Below are 27,791 nucleotides of genomic sequence, written 5' to 3' on the forward strand. Positions count from 1 at the left end.
GCTGGCACTGATTTTATTGCACGTGCATCAAAATGTTCATAGGTCTTACCTACTGTAGTTTTTCGATGGTAAAAAGGGATAGACAGATTATTTAAACCCTGTAAATCATGACAAAAAAAATTACGTGAAAAGCCAAGGTCTATGAAACTATCAGCTTGAAATAGGAAACACAGAGGATATGTTACGGCATTGCCAAGTGCTACCACTTAATACCATTAATCTCTCTCTCCCTCCCTCTCTCGGAGTGCATGGCGTCCTCTAAAAGTATGGATCTTGACCGCAGCCATTTTCTGTGGAAGAGGGAAAGGCTAAAGAGAAAGCACTGACCCCTCTTCACTGCAATTTTCCCCTCATCAACTTGTGAGACTTCATTAACTTCCATGGGGTAATTTCTTCTTTCAGTGCGTTTCAGAAGGGCGCTGTTATGACGTTTTTATATGGCTGAATCTCAGTAGTCCTTTTTCTCATCAGTTGCCGGCTCTCTCTCACCCTTCCTTGCCCCCACCGCATAACACACATCGGAGGGGGGGCGGTGGAACGCTCTAGGCTTTGTTCAATTTATCTGAGAAAATGTCATGGATGGAACTTTAATCCTTGACATCAAGGAATTGAAACAATTAAAATATTTTTAGGTACCTTGGACACGGATACAACATGGAACTTTTCAGTTAGAGGACATTTTGTTTGAAACAACAGAGATTACAATGATGAACTTGTAAAATAATGTTCACATACAAAGTACCAATATTTTGTCTGTGGAGAAAGAGATTTGTTTCTTCTGGATTATTCCCATTTGACTTAAATTCAGCCTTTATGCCGGGACTGGAATTGTGTCCATCGAAATATCCACTACTCAACCTGTGGGGTAGTTGGCTGGCTGCATATGACACAGGAAACTGTGGACAAAGGCTGCCCTCTATGGGAACATTTGTGTCACTGTATGGACAATATGTCTTAAGACTCAAGTATTTGCATCATCTCTTGGTTGGTGGTGGGAACTTCCACTGAAGAACAGGTTTGAAAGTGTTTGGAGAAATATGTTCGGAATTATCTCCGCCAGGCGGTAACACTAAGTAAAACTAAGTAGCCTATAGCAATACATAATTTTCATTCAAATAAAATTTTGCAACACAATTCAGAGTCAGAGAGGAAGAAAATCTAATATTGCAAATGTTTCCAACAGAAAATGTGACAATGTTATTGCATTGACGCCATCATGAAAAGAGAGTGTCAGTGTCTGGATCATTGATAACACTAAGATTTAGAATGGACTGATTTGGAGCAACTATTCAAACATCGTCGTTGAAACAGTGAAGAAAATCACCCGCCTGATTAGACCTGTCTGTCTCTGCACTCCAGTAAGCCATGTTCATCTGTCTGCGCCGATATGTAAACTCCCCTCTTTCTCCCTTTCCTCCAAGCCTCTCTAAATGATACATTAAGTGCAAGACCAAGCCTGGCGCACAGACAAATGCCAAGCACTCGCTCCTCCAAATGTCAAATCTGACAGTCAGAGACATTCAATAACCATCCCTGCCGAACCAATTCAGAGCCACGTTCTTCAAACAGTCCCTGACGTCTAAGGACCAGAGCGGAAGGGAAAGGATTTTTCTTTTTTTTATGTCCCAGCCTGCATTCATGTATGAGACAGCATGCCATGTTTCCAAAACAAGGTACAGTATATCTGAGACAAGGTTAAGGTAGAAGCTACAACTACAGTACATGGTGTGCATGTGTGAATACAACCTCAGAAAAAAATGTAATACCCACACAGAAAGAAATGATATAACAATTACCACCACACAGATATATGTACTTCTATCATACCTGGCCTTGGAAGGGAGGCCATGATCACACATCTGTTCTAATGTATGGCAATAACATATATTCTTTTTTCATCACATACCCAGCTTTTATTTTCCCTGGGTGAGAGAAGTGATAAAATCGCTGAGAGGGTGATCATTTTTATCAGCCATGATTCATTATGGGCGTCCGGGTGGCGCAGGGGTAAAGTTACTGCCCACCGCCATGGAAACTTGGGGTTTGATTCCTCCACGGTGCTTCCAGCTTAGCTGGGCGCTCAAATCAACACATGATCAAATGAAGTGGAACTAGGAAGGATAGCGTGTTCCTCTGCACACATTATGTGTGAAACTGGCCGGCGATAATGTCTAAATTGGGATAAAAAATAAAACAATTAAGTAAGGTTGTTTCTGTCTTGACTTGCAATCATTTAACAAGCTTTTCTTTTTGATAAAGCTTTAACAGTTGAGGGCAGGCTGCTGCTGGGGGACTTTCCATCGCTCACAGACTCCTCCTCCCCTCTCTCCTCCTCCCTCTCCATCACCTCCTCTCCTCTCCTCCCCATCTGTGCAAGTTCATGTCCCATCAATGGATGTTACTACTAACATTGTCTCGTCTGCGTCCATATCAATGCATATCACAAATTCAACATTTGGAGACCTCTGCTCCAGAGTTGTTGTGCTTTCTCAATTTACAAATTAGGCATTCAGACACTCTTATGCAAAGCGAGTAAGCATGCCATGAACCCTAGTCAACAAACAGGGGAAATGAAGACAAGAGAACAATGTTGTGCCTCAAATAAACTAGTATACCAGGTACTGAACCTAGCATCTGTCCAAAGAACATCTAAATAACTTTTCCCAGCAGCAGAGGGTTTCCATAGAATATGACTGCGGACAGTTATTAATAGCTGCTGTTAATGTTATAGTTGTTAATATTGTTGTTGTTGTTCTCCATCTGTGTCCCTCTCATTCTCTCTCTGCCTTTTGTTAAGCCTGACAAGGTCAAAGCAGATGGCCAGGCTCCAGGCTCCCATCACACCTAGAGCCTGGTCCTGTTTATTATCAAATATTGTACTTTTACTCCACTACAATTATATGAAAATTTTAGTTACTAGCTACTTTGTAGATTTTGATTATCATAACAAAACATACAGTAACTACTTCAGCCCATACTGTATATGTCGGCCATTTGAAAATAGCAGATCTACAAGGTCACGGTGCATCACAATGTGCACATTGTGAGCTTGTAGATCTGGTATTTTCAAAAGATTTTTATACATTTTGAAATGGTTGACATTCTGCACAATGAGTACTTTTACTTTTGGCACTTTAAGTACATTGTGATGCCAATACTTTTGTACTTTTACGCAAGTACATTTTGAATACAGGACTTTTACTTATGTAGATATACAGAGTACGCTTATATCTACATTGCAGTATTGATACTTTTACTTCTTCCATCACTGAGTCCTACAATATGTCTTTGAAGTGGAGTGGAGTAAAAGCAGCCTAAAAGCAAATACTCAAGTAAGTACAGATAAACATACTCAAGTAGGCTAAATATGATACTTATTCCATTACTTACTTGTTGTGACTTTCCCGCCATGTTTTTTTTTTTTTTACTTTCGCACCATGTCCACTTGTCCTCCATATCATATCTACGTCACACAGTCCCTCTCTCTCTCCACTCGAGAGACAGCTAAATTCCAAAAGCTTCACCATCTTGGAGGATAGTAGAAAAGTTTGACTTTTCTGGCTTGAGCGCTAAATCTAATTAGACACACGGACACCGGCGTGGAGCCTTCCTTCAGAAGAGGAACTAGTAGCGTGTAGACCATTCGTTCACAAAGTGGGGATCCTTGGGGGGGTTCCAGGGGTTTCCAGCTAATTATTGAATAGACCCCTTAACAGACGACGCCACACTCGCTCCAAACATCATACTGGCTCCAAATGAAACCCATTCTGTCAGGTCTCGCTAGGACGCGCCTCACTAGCCAACACACAACCAACACACAAGAGGGGGTGAAACAACAGGTTGAGAATTGATTGCATGAAACAATCACCTGTGCATCCAGTCTCATTGTTAGTAAACAAATAATTGGTCTAATACAGCGTCAGTCATTTTAACCACTTATTCTTTGACTATTCAAAAAATGTCTGCTATTTTTAAATATGTTTAGAAAAATCTCAAAAATGTTTGGAAAATGTAGAATCATTTTGAGATGTTTTCAAATGGGGGTCCTTGACATGAAAACATGAAGCACTGAAGTAGACACCTCTGCCAGGCCAGCAGGGGGTGTAAGAGGACTGCTGTACAAATGGAGGAAGTCATTCCATCTGCCAAACGTGCAATGCCCGCCTCGCCTCATCGGACAAGATACCTAACCACAGCACAGCAGTTACCAATTAATTATATTAATCATTATTATGATAATTATTATTAATTTAAGTTTGATCAGGAACACCACAAAGTGAAATGTATTAACTTTAACTGAGTGTATTATTTTAGTAGTAGGTTGATCCATCTGAATCAGACTTATCAGACAGGTAGAGATTGTCTCTCGAGTTCTTTTAGGCTACTGTATAGGCCATTCAACTGTGGAGTGTTCTAACTTCTGGAGGTCCCTCACCCTCTTTTCAAAACCACATTGCAAAACACTCCTCACTCCCTTGTTCAGTCAGTGCCATCTGTAATCTAGCCATATCTTTCTGGGTTGCATTACCTCACACTGCACAGCAATTGCAGACTTGAGTATAAATGATGTGAGATATTTCTTTGAGGATTTCTCTATGTAGTTGGCATGCACTCTGTCCAAGTCCAACCCCTGCTGCTCTCATCACCAGTTGAGTTGTCCATGTCATTATTTTGTTACTACTCCCAGTAGTTCTGCTTCTGGCTTTCCTCCAACGCCTTGCTGTACATATTCTCATATTTTTTGCTTTTGCTTACATTTAACAGTTTATTCCATGTCACTCAATGATAGTAAGTCAGCGTATACGTATTCTTGTAGGGGGTGGGGGGTGTTACAGCAGCAAAGAGTAAAAAAGTACAAAAGTGCACAACAATAAACCATGAAATAGATACCGCAATAAACTATACTCACTCACAAGCAAGCACGCACACAATAACAATACAACAACAAACTATATAGCCTACTGTACTTGCTCGCAAGCACTCATATAGACCTACTCACTGTTCAGTCCACAAATGTTGGTGGCAGAATATTCTCATGGGCTCAAAAAAGGTTGCGGACTCCACTGTATTGTCTGATGTTAGAAGTTGGGACATTGTTTGAAGATTGACCTGCTGAAGAGTGAATTGCCTTTTGGTTTTAGTGGGTCATTTTCTCTTTCAGTTTTCTGCTACACTGGAAACATGATTAAATTCTTTAACATTTGTGGTAAATTACCAAAAATGGACAATAGTTCAAAATGATGTGGTGTGTATCCAAACTCTTTAGCATTCAAAATGTGACATACTATTCAATGGTTATTCTCATTTATTGAAGGCACATTAGTTAGAAAAAACACATTTAGTCAGTGTTGAACATATACATTCATAGTCTAACACTTTTTTTCCTTTGTTATAAATCACTTGTGTACCACTTATCAGGGCTGGGAATTGTTATATATTTTGACCCAATTACAGTTTTAAAGCTTCCAAAACTTAAACTACTGTTACATACAGTGTTTACAATATCTTTCTCAAGTGCCTCGTTAGAATAAATTACAATATATTTTCATTTAACATTCATGTGCCATAAATCAAAGTAGAATCAGAATTGTGCATTTTTTGTATTTGTTTAAAAGTTAAATGGAGATTTTGTAATGAAGTATGTAATTTTTCAATACCCAGCCTGCTTAGTTTTAGATTCTAACTAACCTAAAATCCAACTAATTTCACCGGAGGTTTATGTAATTTTACCTTCATTTGTAATATTCAACATTTTTTAGTTTCCATTTCTCAGTGTACAATTAGTTGCCTTAACATCTGTTACATGACAGTAGTGCTGCAAATACAAGTAGCGCAGGATAGACTTTGTACCACATTTCTAGTCCTTAGAAGTTACAATTGGAGGTCTATTACACAGACATAGATTACACCCAGATCAAAGGAAAATGTCTGAAAGTAATTTAAAAAAAGCTAGGTCAGTTCTGTAGGGCTAGCTGTGCTTTTGGTGGAAAAACTCTGCCATGATCATTTAACTACTAAATTGTCAGTGTCACCAAAGTTTACGGATCATTATAACACCAACATTCAAGACCTGACAGTAAAAACACATACTAACTGAAGCTACATCGTAAGAGAGAAAACAACCAGGAAAGCATCACTCTTTCTGAACATGGTGTCTCTTTTTGATTTCTGTCCCTTCTGAGTCCTTCATGCAGGCAAGCAAAAAATTGCGGCACTTCAGAGTGTACTGCTCTGGGAACTCTCGGAAATGGCTAACGTGTGCCGTGGAAGCAAAGTCAAAGCTGTCCACAGGGACGCCTTTCTGAGTCAGGGTCTCCACCATGAGCTCCACATCTCTGTGCCGGATCACCTGGTCAGCTTTGGAGTAGAGATATAGCTGCGGCCAGTTGGGAGGCTTCTCTCGCAGGGCATCATAGTGGTTCTTATGGATATATTTTGTGATAGGGTACAGCACCACTCGTAGAAGGAAAACAGTTACCGCAAAAAGGACTAGGAGAATGTACCTCAGAATGGGGTTTATTTTGGGCCCTAGGGTGGCCCTCAATGCGCGCAGGGCCCCCTGGACGTTCCCACTCCCTGGGGCGCTATCCACTACTGCCCCAACCACTTGCAGAGAGCTGAACTGTTTGTCACTGTGCAGGAGCTCTACAATATAACGGTACAGCATGAAACCACCATTGCTGAATATGTGGAAGAATATTGGGCAGTTTTCCACCTCGTAGTCATAGAGGACTTCCAGCAGTTTGAGGGCTGTGCTGCTCAGCTCCTTGAAGCCAAAAGATTCTGATATGAAGACTGTCTTTAAGGGGGCTGTGTAGCAGACCGTGACACATCCCTAGAGAAACAAACAAGTCAATGAGAATGATAAATGGGAACCGAAAGTGCACAAAAGAAGAAATATAGATGTCAAATTGGCTATTTGGTCCAAAATGTTTTGTTTTAATTATATTATTTGGAAAACGGTCTTAAGCAATGTACAGTATACATGATGAGAACATGATTGAACATTTCACAATTAAGGTTCAATAGTTCTACAGTTGCTACAAAACTGTATATCCAATCATCTTGGGCATAAGCAAGAAGTTGAAGGGTCAATTCAAGTCTTATACATGATGATGTACCGTGCATGTTCAAATAATGTATACTTTACATTACTTACGACCATCTAAAAAAAAAATACATTTTGGACAAAATAGCTAATTTCAAATCGAGGTGCCAACTCCCTTTACTGTATAAAGGGGAATACAAGAAATGTCATGTATGTGTTTTTTTTGCCAACCTGTTCATTGTAGATGGAGCTGTACTTGGAGAGGTGCTTGTCTTTGCAACCAGCCCAACCCAATAGGATGACAACTGGCTCCTTTGTCCGCTGCCAATGTCTCTCTGAAAGCACCAAACATCACACTGTTATCAGTATACAATAGTATAACCACAAGCAAGACCACGATTCTTGTTTATTGCTTGGCAAATGTGTTCTACTAAAGTCACTACTCCTATGTTTTCAGATGTACCCGTTGCTATCGCTATGTTGCACAAGCATACAGTGACAATAGCTCTGAGAGACAACGTTAGCAACCTAGCTAGCGAAGCTCTGTCGAAACCAACACGCTTACCCGATATCACAACGTCAGGGAACACGATATTGTAGTCTATTTCATCGTCTGCCATTTCTGCACGATTGTATATCAACTGTACTCCTCAGTTTTATAGCTCATCTGGCTGTTGTCAGGTTAATGGTATAATATGGGGATCGTTGACGTTCAGCTGAATGAGTAACGCTGGGTTACCTAATGAATTGAAGAGCGCCGCCCCGCCCCCTGCCCCCTTGTTGAACGATACAGTTCATCGGCAGCGTTGCCAGATTTTGTGAGAGAAACAAGCAACCAGGTCTAGAAAAACAAGCCCAAAAGAAGCGACTAGGCCACATGAGCAGTTTAAACCATTTGAAAATAGCCGTGGGGGTAAAAAGATGCGTAGAAGTAGAACTAGAAAATGTGTTGTTTATTTTAACATGGCACAACATATTTTTAGACGTGGGGTTGGTGGACAAAAACAAATAAGCAAGCCGCAACTACACTACAAGCAACTTCACAGAAAAACAAGTCGCTTATAGTAAGCGGACATGGCAACATAGTACAGTTCATCGGTTGCTCTGGGTTGTCTGCTGCTGTCTGTATGGAACAGCTATCCCTACTTCTGGCCACTAGATGGCGAAAGTGTGCCGCCACAACTCTGCTGTCTGCTGCCGTTGTCCACTGCTACTGTTATGTCCACTAGATGGCGTAGTTACCAAAGAATTGAACCGAGGGACGTCCTTAATAATGTGCAGGGTGTTTACTGTGGTCTTTTCAATATGATCTGTCATGTCAAACAAATATTGTATTTACTTACTTACTTACACACACACACACACACACACACACACACACACACACACACACACACACACACACACACACACACACACACACACACACACACACACACACACACACACACACACACACACGCACAAGATGTGTTTGACCCATTGGTTTTGGCCTGCAACACCGTCGTACTGCAGAAGTATAGGTTTATCATGTGGGCGGAGACAGTAGGAGGTGCCTGGATGAGGAGAGAGAGAGAGAGAGCGAGAGAGAGCTGTCAAACCAGCAACAAACGGCTGAAATATGATCTTAGGCGGACGACAATAAACAATAGTGTTTTTTTTGCTCGTTGGGAGGCCATTACTACGAGATAGAAACTTTGTGCTTTACTCCGTCGTCCTGGGATGTTATTCAGCCTCACAGAACGTAAAGTGCGTGTTTATCCGTGCTAACGTTACGTGTGTTGCTAGCTGGGGTTAGCGTGACTTTTTGTTGACAAACTAAAAACCAACCAACCTTGCAAAACAAAGTTAGCAACAGCTCATCGATTCTTCGGTAGATGCAGCTCTATGCCAGGAATGGAGCTTTGGCTGAACTGTCGACTTCATGACCAATGAATAAGGTAAATACAACTCATCTCGTATGCAGTAACATTTAACTTAAAGCTAAGTGTGTGTGTTGTTGTAGACAGTGTTTACATTTCCCTCTGGCTGCTGCCCTCACCTTACCTGTGCTGTGGGACATTATCTACACAGCGGTGTAAAGTAGCTAAGTACATTTACTCAAGTACTGTACATAAGTACACTTTTGAGGATGTTTTTACTTTACTGGAGTGTTTCCTATTTCAATATTTTTACTTCACAGTTACTTCTACATCTCGGAGGCAAATATTATACATTTACTCCACTACAATTATTTGAAAACTTTAATTACTTTGCAGATTTTGATTATTGTTTCAAAACATACATTTACCACTTCAGCCGTATTTAAAATTTGGCTGTTTGAAAATAAGCCGTGTGAGCTTGTAGATCTGCTATTTTCAAAGGAATGTTATACATTTCATACATTTGAAAACTTGTGAAATTGGACATTCTGCATAATGCAAGTAGTACTTTTGGTACTTTTAAGTACATTTTGATACCAATACCATAGTATTTCTACTTTTACTTAAGTAAAACAATGTGAGTACTTTTTCCAAAACTGACTGCGGGACATTATCTACAGCAACGAATTACACAAATGCATTGAAATACTTGTTTTCCTGAATAATGATAATAACAATACAAAGTGCACAGGGAGGCATTCTCCCTCCCCAGTTAGTTCCTGCTAGTTCATTATTTTAAAGCCTTAAGTATGCCGCTGCTCGCGTATCTTGGCAGAAACCACAATAGATTGTTCTCGGATAAGTAAAGGACAGGTATTTTACTTTGGATGAATGTGACCTAGCTTGCATATTTGATGAACATTTCCCTGTGCTCGTCAGGGCGTTTCACCTAACCAACATTCCTCCTCCCCTGATTAAAGCTTTAGTCTTCTGGAGACAATAACTGTCATGACAATTATCAACGCTTTACAAATGTGTCTTGATCACTTGATTGTGGGTTTACTGGACTTGTTGGCGCGTCCACGCATTGTTGTGATAGCTGGTCTCTGACATAACACAGTGGTTCTCACACTTTTTCATGTCAAGGACCCCTAAATTAATGTGTATTTGGCCGCGGACCCCCATCTGAAAAGATGTTGTGACTGTCTGTCAAGGACCCCCTCATACAAGATTTGTGGTGTTAAAAATGACAAAAATATTCAAACATTTCCAAGAATGTTTTTGAAAATAGTCCATATATATAGGGCCATGGGGGGTCCCCGGACCCCACTTTGAGAACCCCTCCATTAGACCTCAGACCACCATAACTCTGAGAGTGTACAAATGGAACCAAATGGACCCTTGCGGGTCGATTTGGTTCCATTTGTACACTCAGAGTTACAACCACATAAGGGTCCAAAGTGGTTCCTAACTATCCATCATTTATCTGGGGACCCCCTGGAAAATCCTCAAGGACCCCTGGGAGTCCCCGGACCTCACTTTGAGAACCACCGCCATAACATGACGGTGGGAGATTGGATGGAAAGTTGTGAAACTAAAAAAGATGTAATCGTCTCGTGTTCTGTTTGCCACTCGTATATTCTGCACACACTCGCTTGCACAACCCATCATCAAACTCACTTCAGAGAGGTTGATTTACTATTGACATTTTCTATTAGCCTATAATCCATCCAGTAGGGCACAGCTGGACGGTGAGAGGGCCCCCTAAACTACTGCTGAAACATTTGGCCTCAGGCTACTTTTGGGATGGCCCATCTGTTTTTGAATATCACCAAGGCCACATTTTACAGACCGAGAAAAGTCTGCCCCGTTTACAATTCCTTTTAGTGTGGTGATTTGAATTCATGCAGTCGCATTTGTGGGCGCTGGGCAGCAGGGGATGGTTGGGAAACAAAAATAGTGACGAGTGCTGTGCTGTAGGCTTTTTGGAGATATTCGATCTAACTGATTCTAAGAGCTGCGTAATTCGGCACATCGGCATATTAGCCTTCTTAAGGCCTGTCAATATCACCAAAATAACATGTTAAGTAGTGAATGATGTTCAATTGTTCAACTAAAAATAAAGCTTTAAAGGTACGTGACTTCTATTGGGATTATTATTATGGGTTTAGAATTAAATACATATTGGAAATAGGCCTAAATCAGCTATGAGATATTAATCAGGTAATGTACTGTACATTTGGTGTGTTAAAAAGTAAAATCACCTTTAATGCCTACTGCACTGTTATGCCAATTTCTGATAATTGGCCCTATAATAATGACAGGATATTTATTTATTCACTACTTATCAATAACTGGATTATGCCTTTATGGTATTTGTCATAATAACATTTTCCATATAGGGGGTTTAGTAAGAAACAGGTTGGCCACCTTTTATAGGTAAGGTAAATCCTCACAGAGACTGTTGGCTTTGCCCATCTCCCATCTGCAGTGGCTGCAGAAGAACACAGGCCTGGCTTTGTGATTTTCAGTTGCCTACTTCAGTGGGTCAGAATGGCAAGGCTGAAATGTAAGCGTGGGAAGTTTGTGTTTCGTCCAGTGTTCAGTCTTTGCCTGTTTGTGTCCAAGAGGCCTCTGTTGGCCACTAATGTGGGTGAGTGGATAAAGCATTCGTCCCTTATCGTTTTGCTGCTTTGAATTAAAGGAAGTAACCATTTATATTTCACACTAGGCAGCACTTGTTCTCTTTCACCCCGAGACTGTGACAATGAATTGAAACGTGCATGGCTGCTTGCTCTCTGGGCTCAAATTGGAAAACTAAACTGAAATCAGATAGGAAAGCTTAGGCATGGTACTCGTAGCCTACATTTTTCTTGGCAGAGGGAGTTTTTTATTACTGTCAGACTCTTTCAAAAAGGCACAGACTGATGCGTCGGTCCAGAGAGAAAAAAGAGTAAGAGGACGGTGATGAAAATCCTTTTAAGGATGTAGCTCAGACTCAGAGGATGATCTCACACGTTGTCCAATAGGTCCAACTCTGGAAGAGGGGTTTAGTGTATGTGATGTAATACTGAAAGAACAAGGCCAAGTCTGACTGTCTAAATACCCCTCTTACACTTGTCATGTCAATAAACTGTTTGCAATCTGTCATTATGGGACCATCCTACCCTACTCTCTCCATTCCAACCCCCATCTCTAACCACTTGTGCTGGGATGTCGGTTCTGCCTCTCCTGTTACTTGATGGGCTCACATTATTATTAATGTCGTCTGTTATTCTTTCTGCTTTGTCTTTGCATCACCGAAAACATATTTCCTGACTATGACTACTATCTAGATCAGTGTTACAATGGGAGACTGATCACCTCCGGATCAGACCTGAAGGGTACACCAACAGTTTGGCTTGCTGGTTTGTGCATTCATGCATTGAGTGCACACACTGTGGCCTTGAATTTAATAGAATAGGCTATATCATCATAGCCTATTTGGTGCATTTAAGCATTATTCGCTTATAATTCAGGCATTAGGTTTTGCTTTGATGAAGACCATCCTGAAGCAGAGTACTGTATTACATGTTTATTACGATTTGCACATGTAAAGATTGATGCTTATGAGGCCAATAAATGAAGAAGATTTTGCTATGTGTTAGTTAAATCTCCCAGGCATTACTAATGAAGCAAATCCAAGTAGATTGTAGATTACCATACTTCTTGATGACCCAAGACCCTTTGCCCTTGGAGAGAATTCTTCTAACAAATATTGACTGAACTAGCTAAAAATCACAGGGGTGTCTTTAGTTTAGAGGGTGGAGTTTGGGTTTTGGCTAAGCCTATCATTTTGGCCAGTAGCTAAACACCCAATCCAGCATTGGAGTTTGGTGCCCTCAGATGAGCCTACTGACTTTATTGAAATAATATTATTAAAATTACAAAACTACAAAAAATATTATAACTAAGTATAAAGACATTTAAATGTAGAGCAACAGTATTGTAGAATGTTCTAGTGTTATAAGAGCAAAATGGATATTTATTTTTGGTAGGGGCTCTGAATGTTGTGAAAATCTCAATTACGTCTGCAAGCTTATAATTGGTACTTAAAAAAATCCTATGGGGCTGAAACCACCATTAAGGCGCAATCTTCAGCTTGGTCCTATACCAGGCTGGAAGTTCTATTGAGGGGTTGGTCTTGCTGGGTGAACAGACACTTGGAAAGTTGAGCTCAGAATGAGAGTGAGATCATTCCTCTCCCCTCAGCTATATATTCTCAACCAAAGTCTTATTATGCTACCTCAGGAACATCTGAGGAAGTACAATAGCAAAGGAAAAAACAAAATCGGAATAGGCTTCAAAGAGTTACGTGAATAGAGATTCCTTTCTAGTGTCACCAGATCTTTGGTCCACTTGGTCCACCTCTTGTATTTTCCCAAAGCATCTTAATATTCCTTCTTAAAAACAGATGTGAGAATCCAGATTGTTTACTAATGTAAAAAAAAAAAAAGAAGACCCTTAGCCACAGGGCTCCTTCCCTGTCCCCTTTGTACCCTGCTGATCTTGTTTTGGATGGCAGCAGCCCAAGACTTTGGCTATTTCTTGGCTAATCTCCTATAATTGGACAATCTGCCCCTATTAAAGCCATTACATATGGGCCTGTCTCGTAAAAAAAAAAAAGTTGGGGCTCAGGCTTAGCTGTCCTAACATCAGGTCCACACTAGAGGGTTTTATTCAACTAAAGGTACCACCAAGTTATCACAACTGTCAAGGTCACAGTCATCTGATTCTGAGTAAGCTTCTAAGAAAGGTTAGATAATTTAATTAATATTATCATTGATATAATAGACTGATTATAATTGTCAGTATGTCAGTAACTGATTGACTCCTTGTCTTGCTTTACGGATAAACTCAACACAGAACCATATGTATCTTCACTATCCCACAGCCAGTAATCTTCAGGCATTTTATTATTTTCTAAGTGAATTCATTCAAATCAAGCCATCAAGCTTTTATAACAGACAAAATGGAGACAGGGATCTTGTTTGGTCTATTAACCTGTATTATTTCACATAGAGCATGCCTTGTGCTCTCTCTCACTCAGATAAACGCAAGATAAACGCATTTGCATCAAATCAATTGATAAATGTTTAAAAGAATGACTCAACCTCCAGTTTACCAGTCCTGACACCAGAACAAACAGTGATCATGAGATCAGGTCTCAAATAAGAGGATAGTCAACCACCTGTATTCATGCATTTGCTGAACTAGCATGGCTAGTCTTGTTGATTTGAATTGTCAAACGTGTTGGTAAATGTGTTGATCTATTAGTCAACATTGTGTGCATCTATCTTATCTCTGGAAAAGGAGTTGTGTCCACAGAGACCAATGTTTAGACATTTGACCCTAAGTGGCTGAAAAAGACTTGTTATTGTCAATATTGGACCACAAACAGCACAAAATTGAGCATTTTGTAGATATACAAATACTCCCACATACACAGAAACCTACTCGGTAAACTCAACTTCCTATATTAAAATAACATGGTCATTCTCTTCTCTTTTTTCCTCTAGATCTCCCATGGCGTACCAGACACTTGCAAGCCTTCTCTTCCAGTATTTTCTCACTCATGCAATAAAAAACAGGGCTTGCCAGAGGCTTCTTGATCCCAGATGGTCTTAAATTGGAGTTTAATTCTACTCACAGTTTTTACACAACATATAGGGCATGAACATTTGCATTTGGTACGCTGGTGAGAAAAGTTAATGTCACTCCTTTGGACCAAGGGCAATTAAAACGGTCTGTTACTCTTGTGATGTGGGGACCCACCAGAAACAGCCTCACAGACGGGTGCGTAGTCGCTATAGTTTAACACTGGTCTATGGGCCTCATCACCTCTGCCTGCCTTGGGTAAAGGACCCAAACCTGGAGGGGCAGAGCTCTGCTGCTCTGCTACTTGCGCTGCTCAATTTATGATTCCAAGGAAGAGAAGCTTCCACCTTTTGGTAGTAACTAATGACTAGTTTCTACCGAGTAACTAATGGGGATAAACCAGTAGAGAAATAAGCCACCATCACTGGTACCACCAGCATCTAAGCCATGGACCGGAACAAACGGAACTCCATCGCCGGGTTCCCCAGCATGCGACCAGACCGCTTCAACGAAGACCGAGATGGCATCGCGGGGGGAGTGGCTGGAGAGATGGGTGCGGCCCCACCTTCACAGGTCAGTGTTATGTATTTGCTATTACTCATAAGCTGCCTGGCTTGGACCTGTGAACTACATCCATAACAGATTAACACATCCAGTGTCTGTCGACTAAAAGGAGACTGGCCCGGTTTAAAATGTATTACATAATGTATTACATTAACGGCTTGATTATTTGTTTCTCTACTCTAGGGCTGAAATGGTTAATTGATTAATCATTTCATCGATATTGTATTAATCAAATAATCAGTTCAGGAATGTATCATTTAAACATTTCTGTGCATTTGACAACTTCAACAAAATGTCAATGCTTGTCTTTGTGCCATTTTCTAACAAAAATGAAACAAACTGCTCGGTAAACACATGAAACTAACATGTCTGAGGTAATGTGATGAGCATTTACCATCATTCTGTGCTTTATTACCTTATTTTGACGTCACTTTATTGTGTAAATCATTCGCATTGATTAATCAAATAATCCTCACGGATTAATCGATTATGAAAACTCTTAGTTTGTAGCACTAGTTTACTCATTTATTTCTATGATGTGGTCATGTGAATGTCCAGCCTGAAGTCATTGGTGTCCATCCCTGTGGTGTCAAAAAACTCTGAACACACATACAGTATATCTTCATATTGCATCAAATCGCATCCAATCGCATCATCATGTCTATCGTCATGATTGACCCATTAACTCATTCACTACCAGAGTAAATACAAAATAATCCAGCCACTGCCATCGAAATCAGCGTTTTTCCTTGCCTTTCAACTAGTCACAGAATATTTAGCTTCAGTCTGATGGCGCCCCGACCGTTGGAAAACACGGAGGTGTCTCTGTGGTTTCCGCGAAAAAAAAGAAATTCCACCGCGATCCACTGTTCTCTAGTTATTTGCCGTTGAATATAGCCTAAAATGGCGACATAAACAAGAAGCCAGAGAAATAGGCATTTTTCCAAATCCAATAACCTGGAAGTGGATGGGCCTTTTTTTGTGTGATTACGTCATTTCCTGTTTCCATGCGTCTCTGAGGGTCAAATGTTGACTCGTGTTAGCGAAGAGCGCCATCTAGCGAAAAAACAGAAAAACGCGTCAAACACGTCTTTGGCGGTCTGGGCTTTGGAAAAAACATGTGAAAAACACGTCAATGGCAGAGAATGAGTTAAAACCGTGAAACTGTCATTTTTCATTTTCATTTTAATGTCATTCTACATCTCACAGCGCGTCACTTCGTTCCGCCCTGCCAGCTTGCACATCTGCTATTTTTGAACATTGTTGAAACATTTTGAAAGTGTGAGAACTACTGATTTTAGAAGGCATTTGTAGAATGGGCCTGCGGTCTCAATGGATGTTGTTCATCCTGACAGGGGGGCAGAGTGTGTCCGTCCTCCTCCTCCTACAGAGCCCTCATCAGTGCCTTCTCCTGCCTGACGCGCCTCGACGACTTCACGTGTGAGTGGATCGGCTCTGGATTCTTCTCCGAGGTCTACAAGGTGGGTTTGGGTCAGCTTTCACTTCAATCCATTGTTTCCGTTTCGTCCTCTTGTCTATCCCATGTGATCTGATTTTCTGTACATGCACCCGGACAGGGTGGCGTTTCCCCACCTCGGCGGGTATGACGCAGGAGCAATTCAATGTGAATAGGTTTAATACCCCTAGCCGTCTATCGATCCTTCCATCAGTCTGTCCATCTAGCCCCCCATCTACCCAGGTTGTTTTGTAATTGTTCAAACTGGCTGTCATAACACAGACCTTTCAACCTATTCCTCATTGATTGATTGATTTTCCCTGTTGTGTGACCTACGTCATGCTACTGTGGAAACATGAAGCTAGAGGAAAGTGCTTGTGTAAGACCGTGATGTTATAGAATTAGCAAGGCTAATTTGACTTTACATCTTTGGGTTTAACATCGCATGCTGATGTGCCTGGTGGTCCTTAGACAGTGATCGAGCCAGAGCTAAGCGAGGGTCTGTGCTCGTGAGTTTTTCTCTTGACATTTCAGGTCAAGTTAGACCACACTCACATCAAAGAGAGCAGTTTATAAAGGGTGTCTGTTAACCCTGTTACTTACCCCCTCTCTCCCTCGGGGCATACACACACACACGCACGTGCACGCGCACGCACGCACACGTGCACACATACATGTTCAGTTCAGTTATGCATTAACCATTTAAGCCCTATACTTCATAATATGAAGATTTGCCAAAATATTCGCCTCAAAATTACGTATCTAAAATAGGGACGCTAGGTTGCAAGTGGTTAACTTTTCTCTCATCTTTTTTTTAATACAGTACTATACTAGACATTAGAGTAGTAACATTTGGCACGGATTTGTTTTGGAAGAGTATAACAGGACATTGGTCAGTGGTTAGCACTTTCTTTGCATTTCTCTGTGTGAAATGAATCCAACTCGCTTTGACTAATGATTGTATATCTTTTTCAGTGGGCTTATTGTGACTGCTGCGTAGAAGGTTAAGAGGCTTGTATATGTATGTATGTGTCTGAGACAGACCCCTTCATTCAGTATTGTGTGTAAGGGGGTTAAGACAAGAATGAAGTTGACTTGAATGGCGGGGGATGGGCTGCCTGTGCTCTCATGCACAAGTCTAAAGGGGAAAAGACTAATTAGCTTATATATAGGTCTAGTAGAGTTTGTGGGAGGCACCATCTAGGTCAGTGAGGTTAATCTCAAGTTCAAAATCATCTCGGATGTGCTTGATCAGAGCATTTGAAAAATTTGAGAGAATTTGAGGTGTACAGAGATGATATGAATCTAACACATAAAATGAAGAGGAGGAAATACGTTGGAGGTAGCCCACAGCTACTGTAGGCTATATCTAGAGGTGATATGGTCTACATCTTTCTCTAGTCATTCATGGATTCTCGTCAACTAGCATCTGTTAACATCGTCTTTTAGCACTTTTCATGAGAGTCAGTCAATAAGTTTACCTAATTCCACTTCCACTCTTAAATAATGTTCACTTTTACATCTTTGGCTGTTTATAACTACAAATATCTTCGTCATAGGTCAAGCTATTTGCTATAAACCTCTGTTTTACAAACATCCTGTCAAAGTATTGTGTTGAGCATTGCTGTGTGTACTTTGCCAGATAACATACAAAATGCAGCAACTCTTCAGAGCAGATGAAAACTAACATTGCTGGCCAAAAAACTAAATGCGGGCTTATGTCTAGGAAAATAAGTGCTTGCATCTGTACAGAGAAGTATAAAGTTTGTATAGAAATATAGTACAGGCGCCCTCCTATACACCCCATAGAACTATTGTAAAATTAAACTTCTGGCTGTAATGCAAGTCCTACTGTGACATCTCAGCGATATCTAATGTAGGCTGTGTGTGTGGCTACATGTGCTTGCTTGTTTTAGCTGAACACGCAAAGTTCATAGTCATGCATGCTTAATAATATCACTGCAAACATAGTCCTACTGTATATACGTATTTGAAAAAAAAAGTTATTGTGCAATACATAATTACATTTGCTGTGAACAGCAGATATTTATAACTTTTTACTTTAACTTTAGTCTGTATTTTGAACACAATGTTTCAATTTGTAGCTAAGTTACTTAAGACCTCTACTATTTGACCCGATTTCACTATCGGGGATATTTTTAGCGGTGCCAACCGCTCTACGTTTGACTCTGTCCGTATGTCCGTCCGTCCGTCCTTCCGTCCGTCCGTCCGTCGTCCGTATGAGCCCGGGATGAGCCCGGGATGAGCACGGCAAAGAAGAAACACATACAAACACACGCACACACACACACACACACACACACACACACACACACACACACGGACGTGGACACCTATGCCATCTCTCCTCTCATTGCCCACACGTACCACTGGTTATCAAAGAGGGGTCCAGGGACCCCCAGCGTATGTTATGTCCGAGCACGGGATGAGCACGGGATTTTAAACAGCTATAACTCCAGTGTGCAGCCTGCCACCAAGTCCACATTTGGTATGTGGACTTAGACGACCAATAGGGACGAGCATGAATTGCTGAAGCCCCGCCCCAGGGTTCCAGGGACCCCCAGCGTATGTTATGTCCGTCCGCCCGTATGAGCACGGGATGAGCACGGGATTTTAAACAGCTATAACTCCAGTTTCCAGCATGCCACCAAGTCCAAATTTGGTATGTGGACTTAGACCACCAATAGGGAAGAGCATGAATTGCTGAAGCCCTGCCCCCTCTGTCTTCCCATTGGCTGGCCTTTAAACAGCCATCACTCAAGTTCGCAGCATGCTACGGAGTACAAATTTTGCACATGGACTAAAAGCCCCAATAGGGACTAACTGTAATTACTTAAGCCCTGCCCATTGGCTGGCCTTTAAACAGCCATCATTCCAGTTTTTTGGTGTTCGCCGACAAAACCACCGATCTCAGTTAAGATCGGGCATTCCTCGGCGAGGTGTTGATCGCGCAGTGTGTAAGGTACTCCGAGAAGAAACACCCTGATAAAGTACTGTCGGCGAGGGGTTCCCGATAACTTTTAGATTTCAAACTTGTTGGATAATTGGGGCTATCGGCCCTGATCTAGTGCAGCCAATGAGAGCACATTACAGCCACGCACCGTGGCTAGTCCTCCCGCATAGAACCGCAATATTACCGTGCAGACATCCCAGTCCTGTAGTAGTTAAACATGATAAATAGAGTGAGCGAGCCTGCTCGACGATGGGGCTGTTTATTATTACAGAGGAGAATAGGGCTTGCAGAGAGAGAGAGAGGTGTGTGTGTGTGTGTGTGTGTGTGTGTGTGTGTGTGTGTGTGTGTGTGTGTGTGTGTGTGTGTGTGTGTGTGTGTGTGTGTGTGTGTGTGTGTGTGTGTGTGTGTGTGTGTGTGTGTGTGTGTGTGTGTGTGTGTGTGTGTGTGTGTGTGTGTGTACGTGAGAGAGCAGTATTGCCAGGTTTTGCGAGAGAAATAAGCAACCAGGCCTATGAAAACAAGCCCAACAAAAGCGACTATAGGCTGCATGAGCACTTTAAACCTATATACAAATAAAATGGCCGATCTACAAGCTCACAATGCGTCGCGGCTATTTTCAAAGAAAAAAAACAACATTAAGAAATAAAGCCAAATAAGAAACTACACTTTGGAAATAAGCTAAAAAGAAACGCAACCACCAATATTTTTTTACAAGCAACTCGCTTATAATAAGCGAACACGGCAGCACTGCTTCTGATCTGAATTGCACCCTGGTTGACTTTTGAAACGTTTGTTTCAGAGAGGGAGAGAGAGAGAAATACAGAGAAATTGAGAATTATTTAATGTCAATCATTAGCGTCCTGTCTCGGTCTCGCACATATATCACAGGAGCCTTTCACGTTTTCGTGAGACGTTTGGAATAAAAACAAATGTATGTATTGGGTCGGGATCACATCGTGGTGAAATATCTTGCAATCAGTGAACCCCTGTCGCCGACCAATCAATCGTGCGAGAATCACAACAATATATTTAGCCCGATTTCAAGAGAGAAACTCGTGCAATGTGAAATGCTTAACGATCTGTTCACTCGCCGACCATTTCAAATATCGGGCAGTGTGTAGGGGCCCTTAGTCTGAGTCTCAGGTCAGGAGCACTAACCTGAGATCTCCCAAAAACATATGGTAGATAAAATGGTAAATCTGCATGGAGTACGCTGATGTCATGTTTCACTATAATTATACATCATACTCATATAGTGCTTTTCGGGACACAAAAAATTGTTTGCATAAACAGATCAAATAATTTTTTTTAGAGTAAAACCTTCCTTGACTTCATAGGACATAGGGCAAAACAATTGCACAATGGACTGACTTACTTTAATGTTTCATGGATTTATTGTACAACTCTTTTCACTATTGTGCTTCATCAGGTGCATTTGATTGAATAAAAACGTAATTAATAGCAAAAGACATGAGAAATTGTGTCTAAAAGAAATCATAAAACAAAAACAAAAACAGAACTGTAAAACAACAGAAATAAGGATGACGGGGAGGGATTAGCTGGGGAAAGCAAGTAGTGGGTTTTGAGGGCGGCTTTAGAAATGAGACGGAGGGGCCAGCTTTGATGTGGGTTGGAAGTGGGGGCGGCAACTGAGAAGGCCCTGTCACCCGAGAAGGCCCTGTCACCCCAGGTTAGGGGGTTTGCAGTAGGTTAGCATCACCGGAAATGATGGATTTTGACTCTGAAGTGCGTACTGGTGAGTAGGCGGGCAGCAGATTTTTGCTCATAGCCTCATACTGTACTTTACTGAGGACTGCCGGTGGTGCCATGAAGGAGATGTCCTTCATGTGCTCTGATGTCACGCTCATGTCACATGCTCATGACTCAGCCAAAACCATATAAGGAGTTCCCAATGCAGGTACGCCCAAATATGGAGTGTGTTATCTAACCTCAATGTGTCAATCACTCAGCTCCATATATGGGCACAGTGGGACTGACTGTGCTCGGTTTTGTTTCTAGGAGAGGAACACATAACAGGTCAATTACAGGAAGGCACAGCAAAATATAATGTATCATGTCCAATATACATAAGGTGAATGCTGTAAATGCAGGATAAGGTACTCTGATAAATAATATAAGAGCAAATAGATATTGTAGATCCTTGCTGTACATCAGTTGCATTTTGCTGGTGCTTTGAGAGGGGAACTGTAGTGGATATTGTCACTGTTCGGGTGGAAACCTTGCATGTCCAAAACCGTTACTGTTCAGGAAATGGAGGAGAAAAAAATGATCTGTGGTCCAACGGATTCAAGTTAGTTATTGTTTAGTCACAAGCTCTGGTGTCCCTTTTTTTGGGCATGTCATTATAGGCAAAAATAGCAGTGAGCTTGTGCCCTTGTATATCTCCTATTTTTGCTACTTTTGTGTGACACTGTCATGCTACAAAGTATAAAATAGGACACATAAACATAAAGTTTATGAAAAAACATAACAAACAACAACTGAAATGTTTCTGCTCAACAGTGATGATATCTGAGCAGATTGTAGGTGGACTCACGCTGGGACAGCCACACGGGTCTTTGATGTTCACTTGTGCTCTCTGTTTAACACTCTCTCTCTCTCTCTCTCTCTCCATCCTTAGAGAATGGTGGAGAGAGATGTGGGAGTTAAAGAGAGAGTTGAGGATGCGGTGCAAATGAAGGCGGGCAAGTGGGAGGGGAACGAATAGAAAGAATCGATGCTTAGATGAAAAGCAGAGGGAGGGATTGGTAAAGGCATGAAAGAGAGCAGAAGTGAGTTGAGCCAGGGGATGGACCAGAGTTGTTAGAGGTGGAGAACAAGTGGAGATGAGGAGAAAGGAGAGAACAGGGATGAGAGAGAGAGAGAGAGAGAGAGAGAGAACGGATAGCGGTGGTGTTTAGGAGAGGAGAACAGAGAGGTGCTTCATTATGTGAGAGAGAAAGCAGAGCATGGAGAAGAGGAGAAGAGAGGAGATGGGTTCAGTCAGGGAGAGAGGGGAGGCATTGAGTGCATAGAGAGAGATGAAAGGGAGAGACACAGTAGGACAAGCTGGGGGGATCGGGAGGTGTGTGTGTGTTAGAGAGGATGAGAGAGAGAGAGAGAGAGAGAGAGGCTGGGGGGTGGGGTCAGGGAGGGATGAAGAGAGATGTGGTTGGGGGAGGTGAATAGAGAATGATGAGGGGGGGAGGTATAGAGGGGGCAGGGGGAGGTGTGCTAAAGCGGAGCTGCCATCTGTTGTCTCTCCTGTCCCGCAGTGAGGGCTGTTAGCTGTTATAGCGAAGCCCCCTCACTTGAACTTGAGCAGAGAAAGAGCCGGTGGGTGTGCGACCGTGCGTGCATGTGTTTGAATCATGCACACAAGATTGTGCAGATCCAGTGGTCTTTGCAGATTGAATAACTTCTCTAATTTTATATTAAAACACAAACTTAGACTTCCTTTTTCCATTTCCTCTTCTTTTTCCTAATATTGTTGATGTTGAACAAAACAACTCTGTGTTCAGAGCACACGACCTGTCAGAACCACAGTGCAGCGGCAACAGTCAGTGTGAGCCGGTGAAGATTGGCAAACATGAGCACAAATTATGTTTGCTATGACTTTCATCCCATACAGCTCACAGCGTTATCCGCATCCACTCGACTTATGCCTTGTATGTCAGTCGTCACTCGTCACCCTTGCCCAAAGCCCCATTGACCTGTATGTTATGGCCCATAAAAACATACAGAGAATACGAAAACGTCAGATGGAACGGGCTCATATGACACTCCCCACCACAGTGGTCAGTAATGTCATTATACTGCAGGGCTTCACCTACCTGTACAACTCTGAGGGGACAAGCTCTTAGAGCAAGAACACTTATAATGAGAGGGGGATAGATATGTACATAGAGCAGAAATTAAATTAATATGAATTATTAATAACTAGTCCATACCCGGTGAAGTGCGCAGGCGAAAGTAGTTGCAAGCGTGGGGTTACCCCCCCCCCCCCCCGCCAATAGCTGTGGTAGTTTATTTTCCATGCTTCTCAGTAGCTGTGTTCTGGTTTCCTCTTTGCACCTCATTTATTTATTTATTTATCAGGGACAGGGCTCATTTTCATCTGTAGTCCCTGAGCAGGCTGTTAAAAAGTGGTGATATAGCTATCCATACAAAAACAGACATCAGTACAATACAAGACAAGTAGACATAGTACAGGAGACAGAACAATTACAGTAAAATATGAGAAATGACACCAGTGACAAATGGAGATGATAATTAACCATGATTACAATTACCTACGGTTGAATTTGAAGGTCAAATAGTTGGTCTCTCTTACTTCGGTAGGGAAACTATTCCAGCTCTAACAGAGAAGACTGTTTCACCAAACACACTACATCTGAATGGTACATAGCAGTCCCCTCTGGTGCTGTAACCACTTAAACTTTGCGCCACAGTGCATGTCTCAGCTGTATTTCAGTGTGAGGAACTTCCGTAACTTATCAGGTCAATAGTTATTTAGGTCGACTGTTTTGTTTGTCACAGCTTCCTGTGGTTTTTGAACCATTCGCAGTGGCCACGTTTACATTTCCTATTTCTGTGTGCGAGTGTTTCGGGGAAACCAGATACATTGCTCTACCATGACACAGACAGGTGACTGTGGCTCTCAGCAGTCTTCAGAGATCACACCTTATAAAGCTGATCTGAAATGTTGATGAACTGAAGCATGTGTGTGGAGTGCAGGTGTCACTTCAGAAGACAATTATGAATGTTGTATTGAAGAGAAAGCCAATTATTGTGAAACGTATGTCCAGTTTATTTATTATTTTATCTTTTGTCCCGCACGCACGCACACACGAACACAGACAGGCATACTTACTGATTGGGAATAACACGACAAGCACTGATACCAAGTCACTTATGCGCAGTTCACATGTACACTTCGCTCTGCTCTAGTCATACAGACATTTTAGGAACTCCATCACACTGTGACAGCCTTGCTGCTGATCACAAGCAGTCCAACACATCTACAGTTAACATGGTGGTGGTGGGTCAGAAGCCACTTCTTGGATTCCGTCTGCCTGCCTGCCTACCTGTATCCCTCATTCTGGCCATCCACTGTTGTCTTTTGGCCTTATAGCCAGCAGGAGATGGACCCTTTTAACTCGGAAAGTGTTCATGATGCAGTAGCAGCGTGTCGTATTGCAGATTTAAAGTACCAATCCTTTCAGCTTCCTAGCACTGACATTTGTTCATTTACTAAATGCTTTTCCCTCCCTCCCTCTGCATTCACTCAGAAAAACAGCACTGTCGCGCCTCCCTCTGAACTTCTCAGTTAACCACTTAAACCCTATGTACTTTGTTGAATGGGGTCCCCCAGGGCTTTATATTTGGCCTCCTTACCTCCTTTTTCCCTACATCAGGGGTCTTCAACATTTCTCAGGCCAAGGACCCCCTAGCTGAGAGATAGATGAAGCAGGGACCCCACTACATTGTTTACAATTGTGTTGCAGATTACACTTTATCATAGATAGCTTCATTGACTATCATCAGTGTTAACCACTTAAACCTTCAATTATTAGTGCTTGATTTGCCCATACACACCAAACTTCTTTGCCGAAAATATCTACAAGCTCACAACGCCTCGCAGCGCAGTTGTGAGCTTGTAGATCTGGCTGTTATGTAAGATGCTGAAGTAAAGATGTTGTTGTTTTTCTTCTCAGGTGCGCCATCGAGCATCAGACCAGGTGATGGCTCTGAAGATGAACAAGCTCAGCAGTAACAGAGCTAACATGCTGAGAGAGGTCCAGCTGATGAACAGACTGTCACATGCCAACATACTCAGGTTGGTAACAAGCAAAGCCCAGGCCACAAAAAAATATATTTTTGTCCCGTTTATACACCCATTTATATTAGGATATTTCATTAACAGAATATGGTTTTCGTAAAACGTAAATCTGATCCTAGATCTGTACTTGGAGGCATTAAGACACAGGTTGCGTCTTTCCAGTCCAGTTCTATACTTTTATTTGAGTAAGGTGCAGGAAGTTGCTTGCCTCCACGCAGCCTATGTGGTGTGTTTTTCCTCAAGTAGGTGTGTCAAACAAGGTTGTTTCTTACAATAAATACGCAATTTTTTGTGAAATTCTTTTTTTTGGACGATAGTTTTCTTTAAAATATGATAATTTAAGCCTTCGGTACGATAATTTAACATTTCCCATCTGGTAACACTGGTTGTTTGCAGGTATTATGGTAGGTCTAAACAATATGAAAGATCTCTCACATATAGGTCTCACTGCCCTACTGCATTGCAGCATTTCTGTTATGCAATAGCAGGTGAAACAGGGATACTGTGACATGCTCAAGCAAGAACTTGGGTATTGTATTTTTGCTTTGTATGTATGACTCCAAATTGGGCAAGGTTTCAGCGTGATCACAGCCCCATTGACTTCCATTATGAAATTAAAGTTAACTATTTCTAAAAGTTTAAAGCACAAAGGAAAATGAGTGGAGGTACTTCTGTGGCCTACTGGCAGTGTGTGTACAAAGTTTGGCACTGATTGGCCCACGGTTTGCAAGATTTACCGATATTCTTATTTATTTTTTCTTATAGCCACTGGTATTGCAGTATTCACACATCAAATTGAGTCATTATTAAAAAGTATAGACATTTGATTATTTTCTACCTCGATATTTACTTATGTAAGCAAAAACATGTGCGGGTTGCATAACATGATTTAGCTAGATAAACCACAGGATAGTAACCACAATATAAATGTTTCTGGACTGTGTGGATATGGCCTGTTTTCTTTGTTGGCCAGTAGAGAGCTTGTAGCCTGTTAACAATGGATTTTCTGACCAGCCAGCTCCAGTTAGGGTTAGCTCAGCTGACAGGAGAAGAAATCAGGAGATGACCTCTCAAGATTCTGGCCTTAGAAGTTTTTGGTCTTAGGATGCACCAACATGGGAAGGTTTTGACCTTTTTGTTTTAGGGATAATCACAGTAAATCAAGTGTTAATATAACTGTCAGTGTGATAATGGACCTTGTGAAATTGCTTTTGTTTGCTCTAATAATAATTTGTATTATGCCTGTGAAAACAAAAGATGGGAGAAAATATGATGTAGTAAATTATATGGAATGAGCTCTGCAGCGCCGAAAGGGCAGTTGTTCAGTTTTGCAGTCAATAACCAAGCTTACATTTTGTTCCAGGCTCATGGGCGGGAGATAATATGTGCATGAGTTTGTGTGACCATTTGTGTGTATGTGTGTGTGCACGAGTGTGTGTGCCAAGTAGACACATGCGCAATATCTTTTACAATCCCGTCATTGTTTGAGTTAACCAGTGGATTGTGTGCGTATGTATGTGTCTGAGTGTTAACAAGCACACACTGAGGGGGTCATTGTTAGTTAAAACCCAGTGAGGATGCACAGGGTTGACCTTTTTATTGCCTCCAGAGCTACGATGGCCTTAGTCCTCCCAGCGTGCTAGGCTGGCTCATGTACCGGGTGGACGCACGCACGCACGCACACAAAGTATACACTGACAGATTGAATGAACCAAGTGATCAGTTAGAATGATAAATGGAGGCAGGCATACTCCAAAGGTAGAGAGTAGAAGAGGGAGACAGTGGGATATGTAGTGACAGGAAAAGAAATGGAAAGAATGCAGGTAAAGTGTCTGAGCTGTTGCTCTCCTCATGTTTAATGACAGTCTTCCTGGGATCACTTGTTGAGTCTTGCCCTCCAGGGAGGAATATTTAACCATTTCCTGGACTTCACTTCCCTTGGAATGTTTTTAAAGATTTGTATTTGGTAATATCATATACTGGTACATGAGAGAACCAGTATTCATTTGAATCCTCGATATTGTAGCAAAAAAAAACAAAACCTAAAGTAGTACGATTTAAAAGAAAAGATAAATATAATTAGGTATTAATGGCACACTTTCAGGTGCCTTTTGTGTGCGCATACTGTAGGACCTACATATGTTATATGTAAGTTTTATATGTATAGTACTGTATATTCATGTGTATGATCATAATGTGTCAGGTGTTTGGGTGTGGGGGATGTGTTTGAATAGAATAGAGAGACACATTTATATGTGATTGTGTACAAGATGATGCGTGTTATTTTCAAGACCTTATATCTGATTGGCAATATAGTTGTATTTTTCGTATCAAATGCATCAAAGTTGATAAGACCTTCTTAAAGTTTGGGACAATTTAGTTGTTTTAATATGGCATAAATTACTTTT

General features: G+C 41.5%; 2 protein-coding genes across 3 annotated transcripts in view; one reads left to right on the plus strand and one right to left on the minus strand.

Annotated features, from left to right (window-relative positions):
• Window positions 1–4,894: 4,894 nt before the first annotated feature.
• Window positions 4,895–7,777, minus strand: tmem53 (transmembrane protein 53). The gene is made up of 3 exons (XM_084057378.1): window positions 7,614–7,777; window positions 7,280–7,383; window positions 4,895–6,835 (listed from the first exon to the last, which is right to left on the minus strand). The coding sequence occupies exons 1-3, from the start codon at window positions 7,666–7,668 to the stop codon at window positions 6,134–6,136; spliced, it is 861 nt and encodes a 286-aa protein (XP_083913504.1). The 5' UTR covers window positions 7,669–7,777; the 3' UTR covers window positions 4,895–6,133.
• An 851-nt stretch (window positions 7,778–8,628) lies between these two features.
• The window catches only part of tesk2 (testis associated actin remodelling kinase 2), a 41,540-nt gene continuing 22,377 nt past the window's right edge, over window positions 8,629–27,791 (plus strand). For both annotated transcript variants that reach the window (XM_084058253.1, XM_084058254.1), the window contains exons 1-4: window positions 8,629–8,988; window positions 14,469–15,120; window positions 16,467–16,592; window positions 25,259–25,380. In XM_084058253.1, coding sequence (XP_083914379.1) covers window positions 14,995–15,120; window positions 16,467–16,592; window positions 25,259–25,380 — 374 coding nt within the window. In that variant the 5' untranslated portion in view covers window positions 8,629–8,988; window positions 14,469–14,994. The remainder of the gene's footprint in view (window positions 8,989–14,468; window positions 15,121–16,466; window positions 16,593–25,258; window positions 25,381–27,791) is intronic.

This window comes from Gymnoscopelus microlampas, assembly GCF_963454915.1.
Source record: "Gymnoscopelus microlampas genome assembly, chromosome: 5".
NCBI classification, from domain to species: Eukaryota; Metazoa; Chordata; class Actinopteri; order Myctophiformes; family Myctophidae; genus Gymnoscopelus; species Gymnoscopelus microlampas.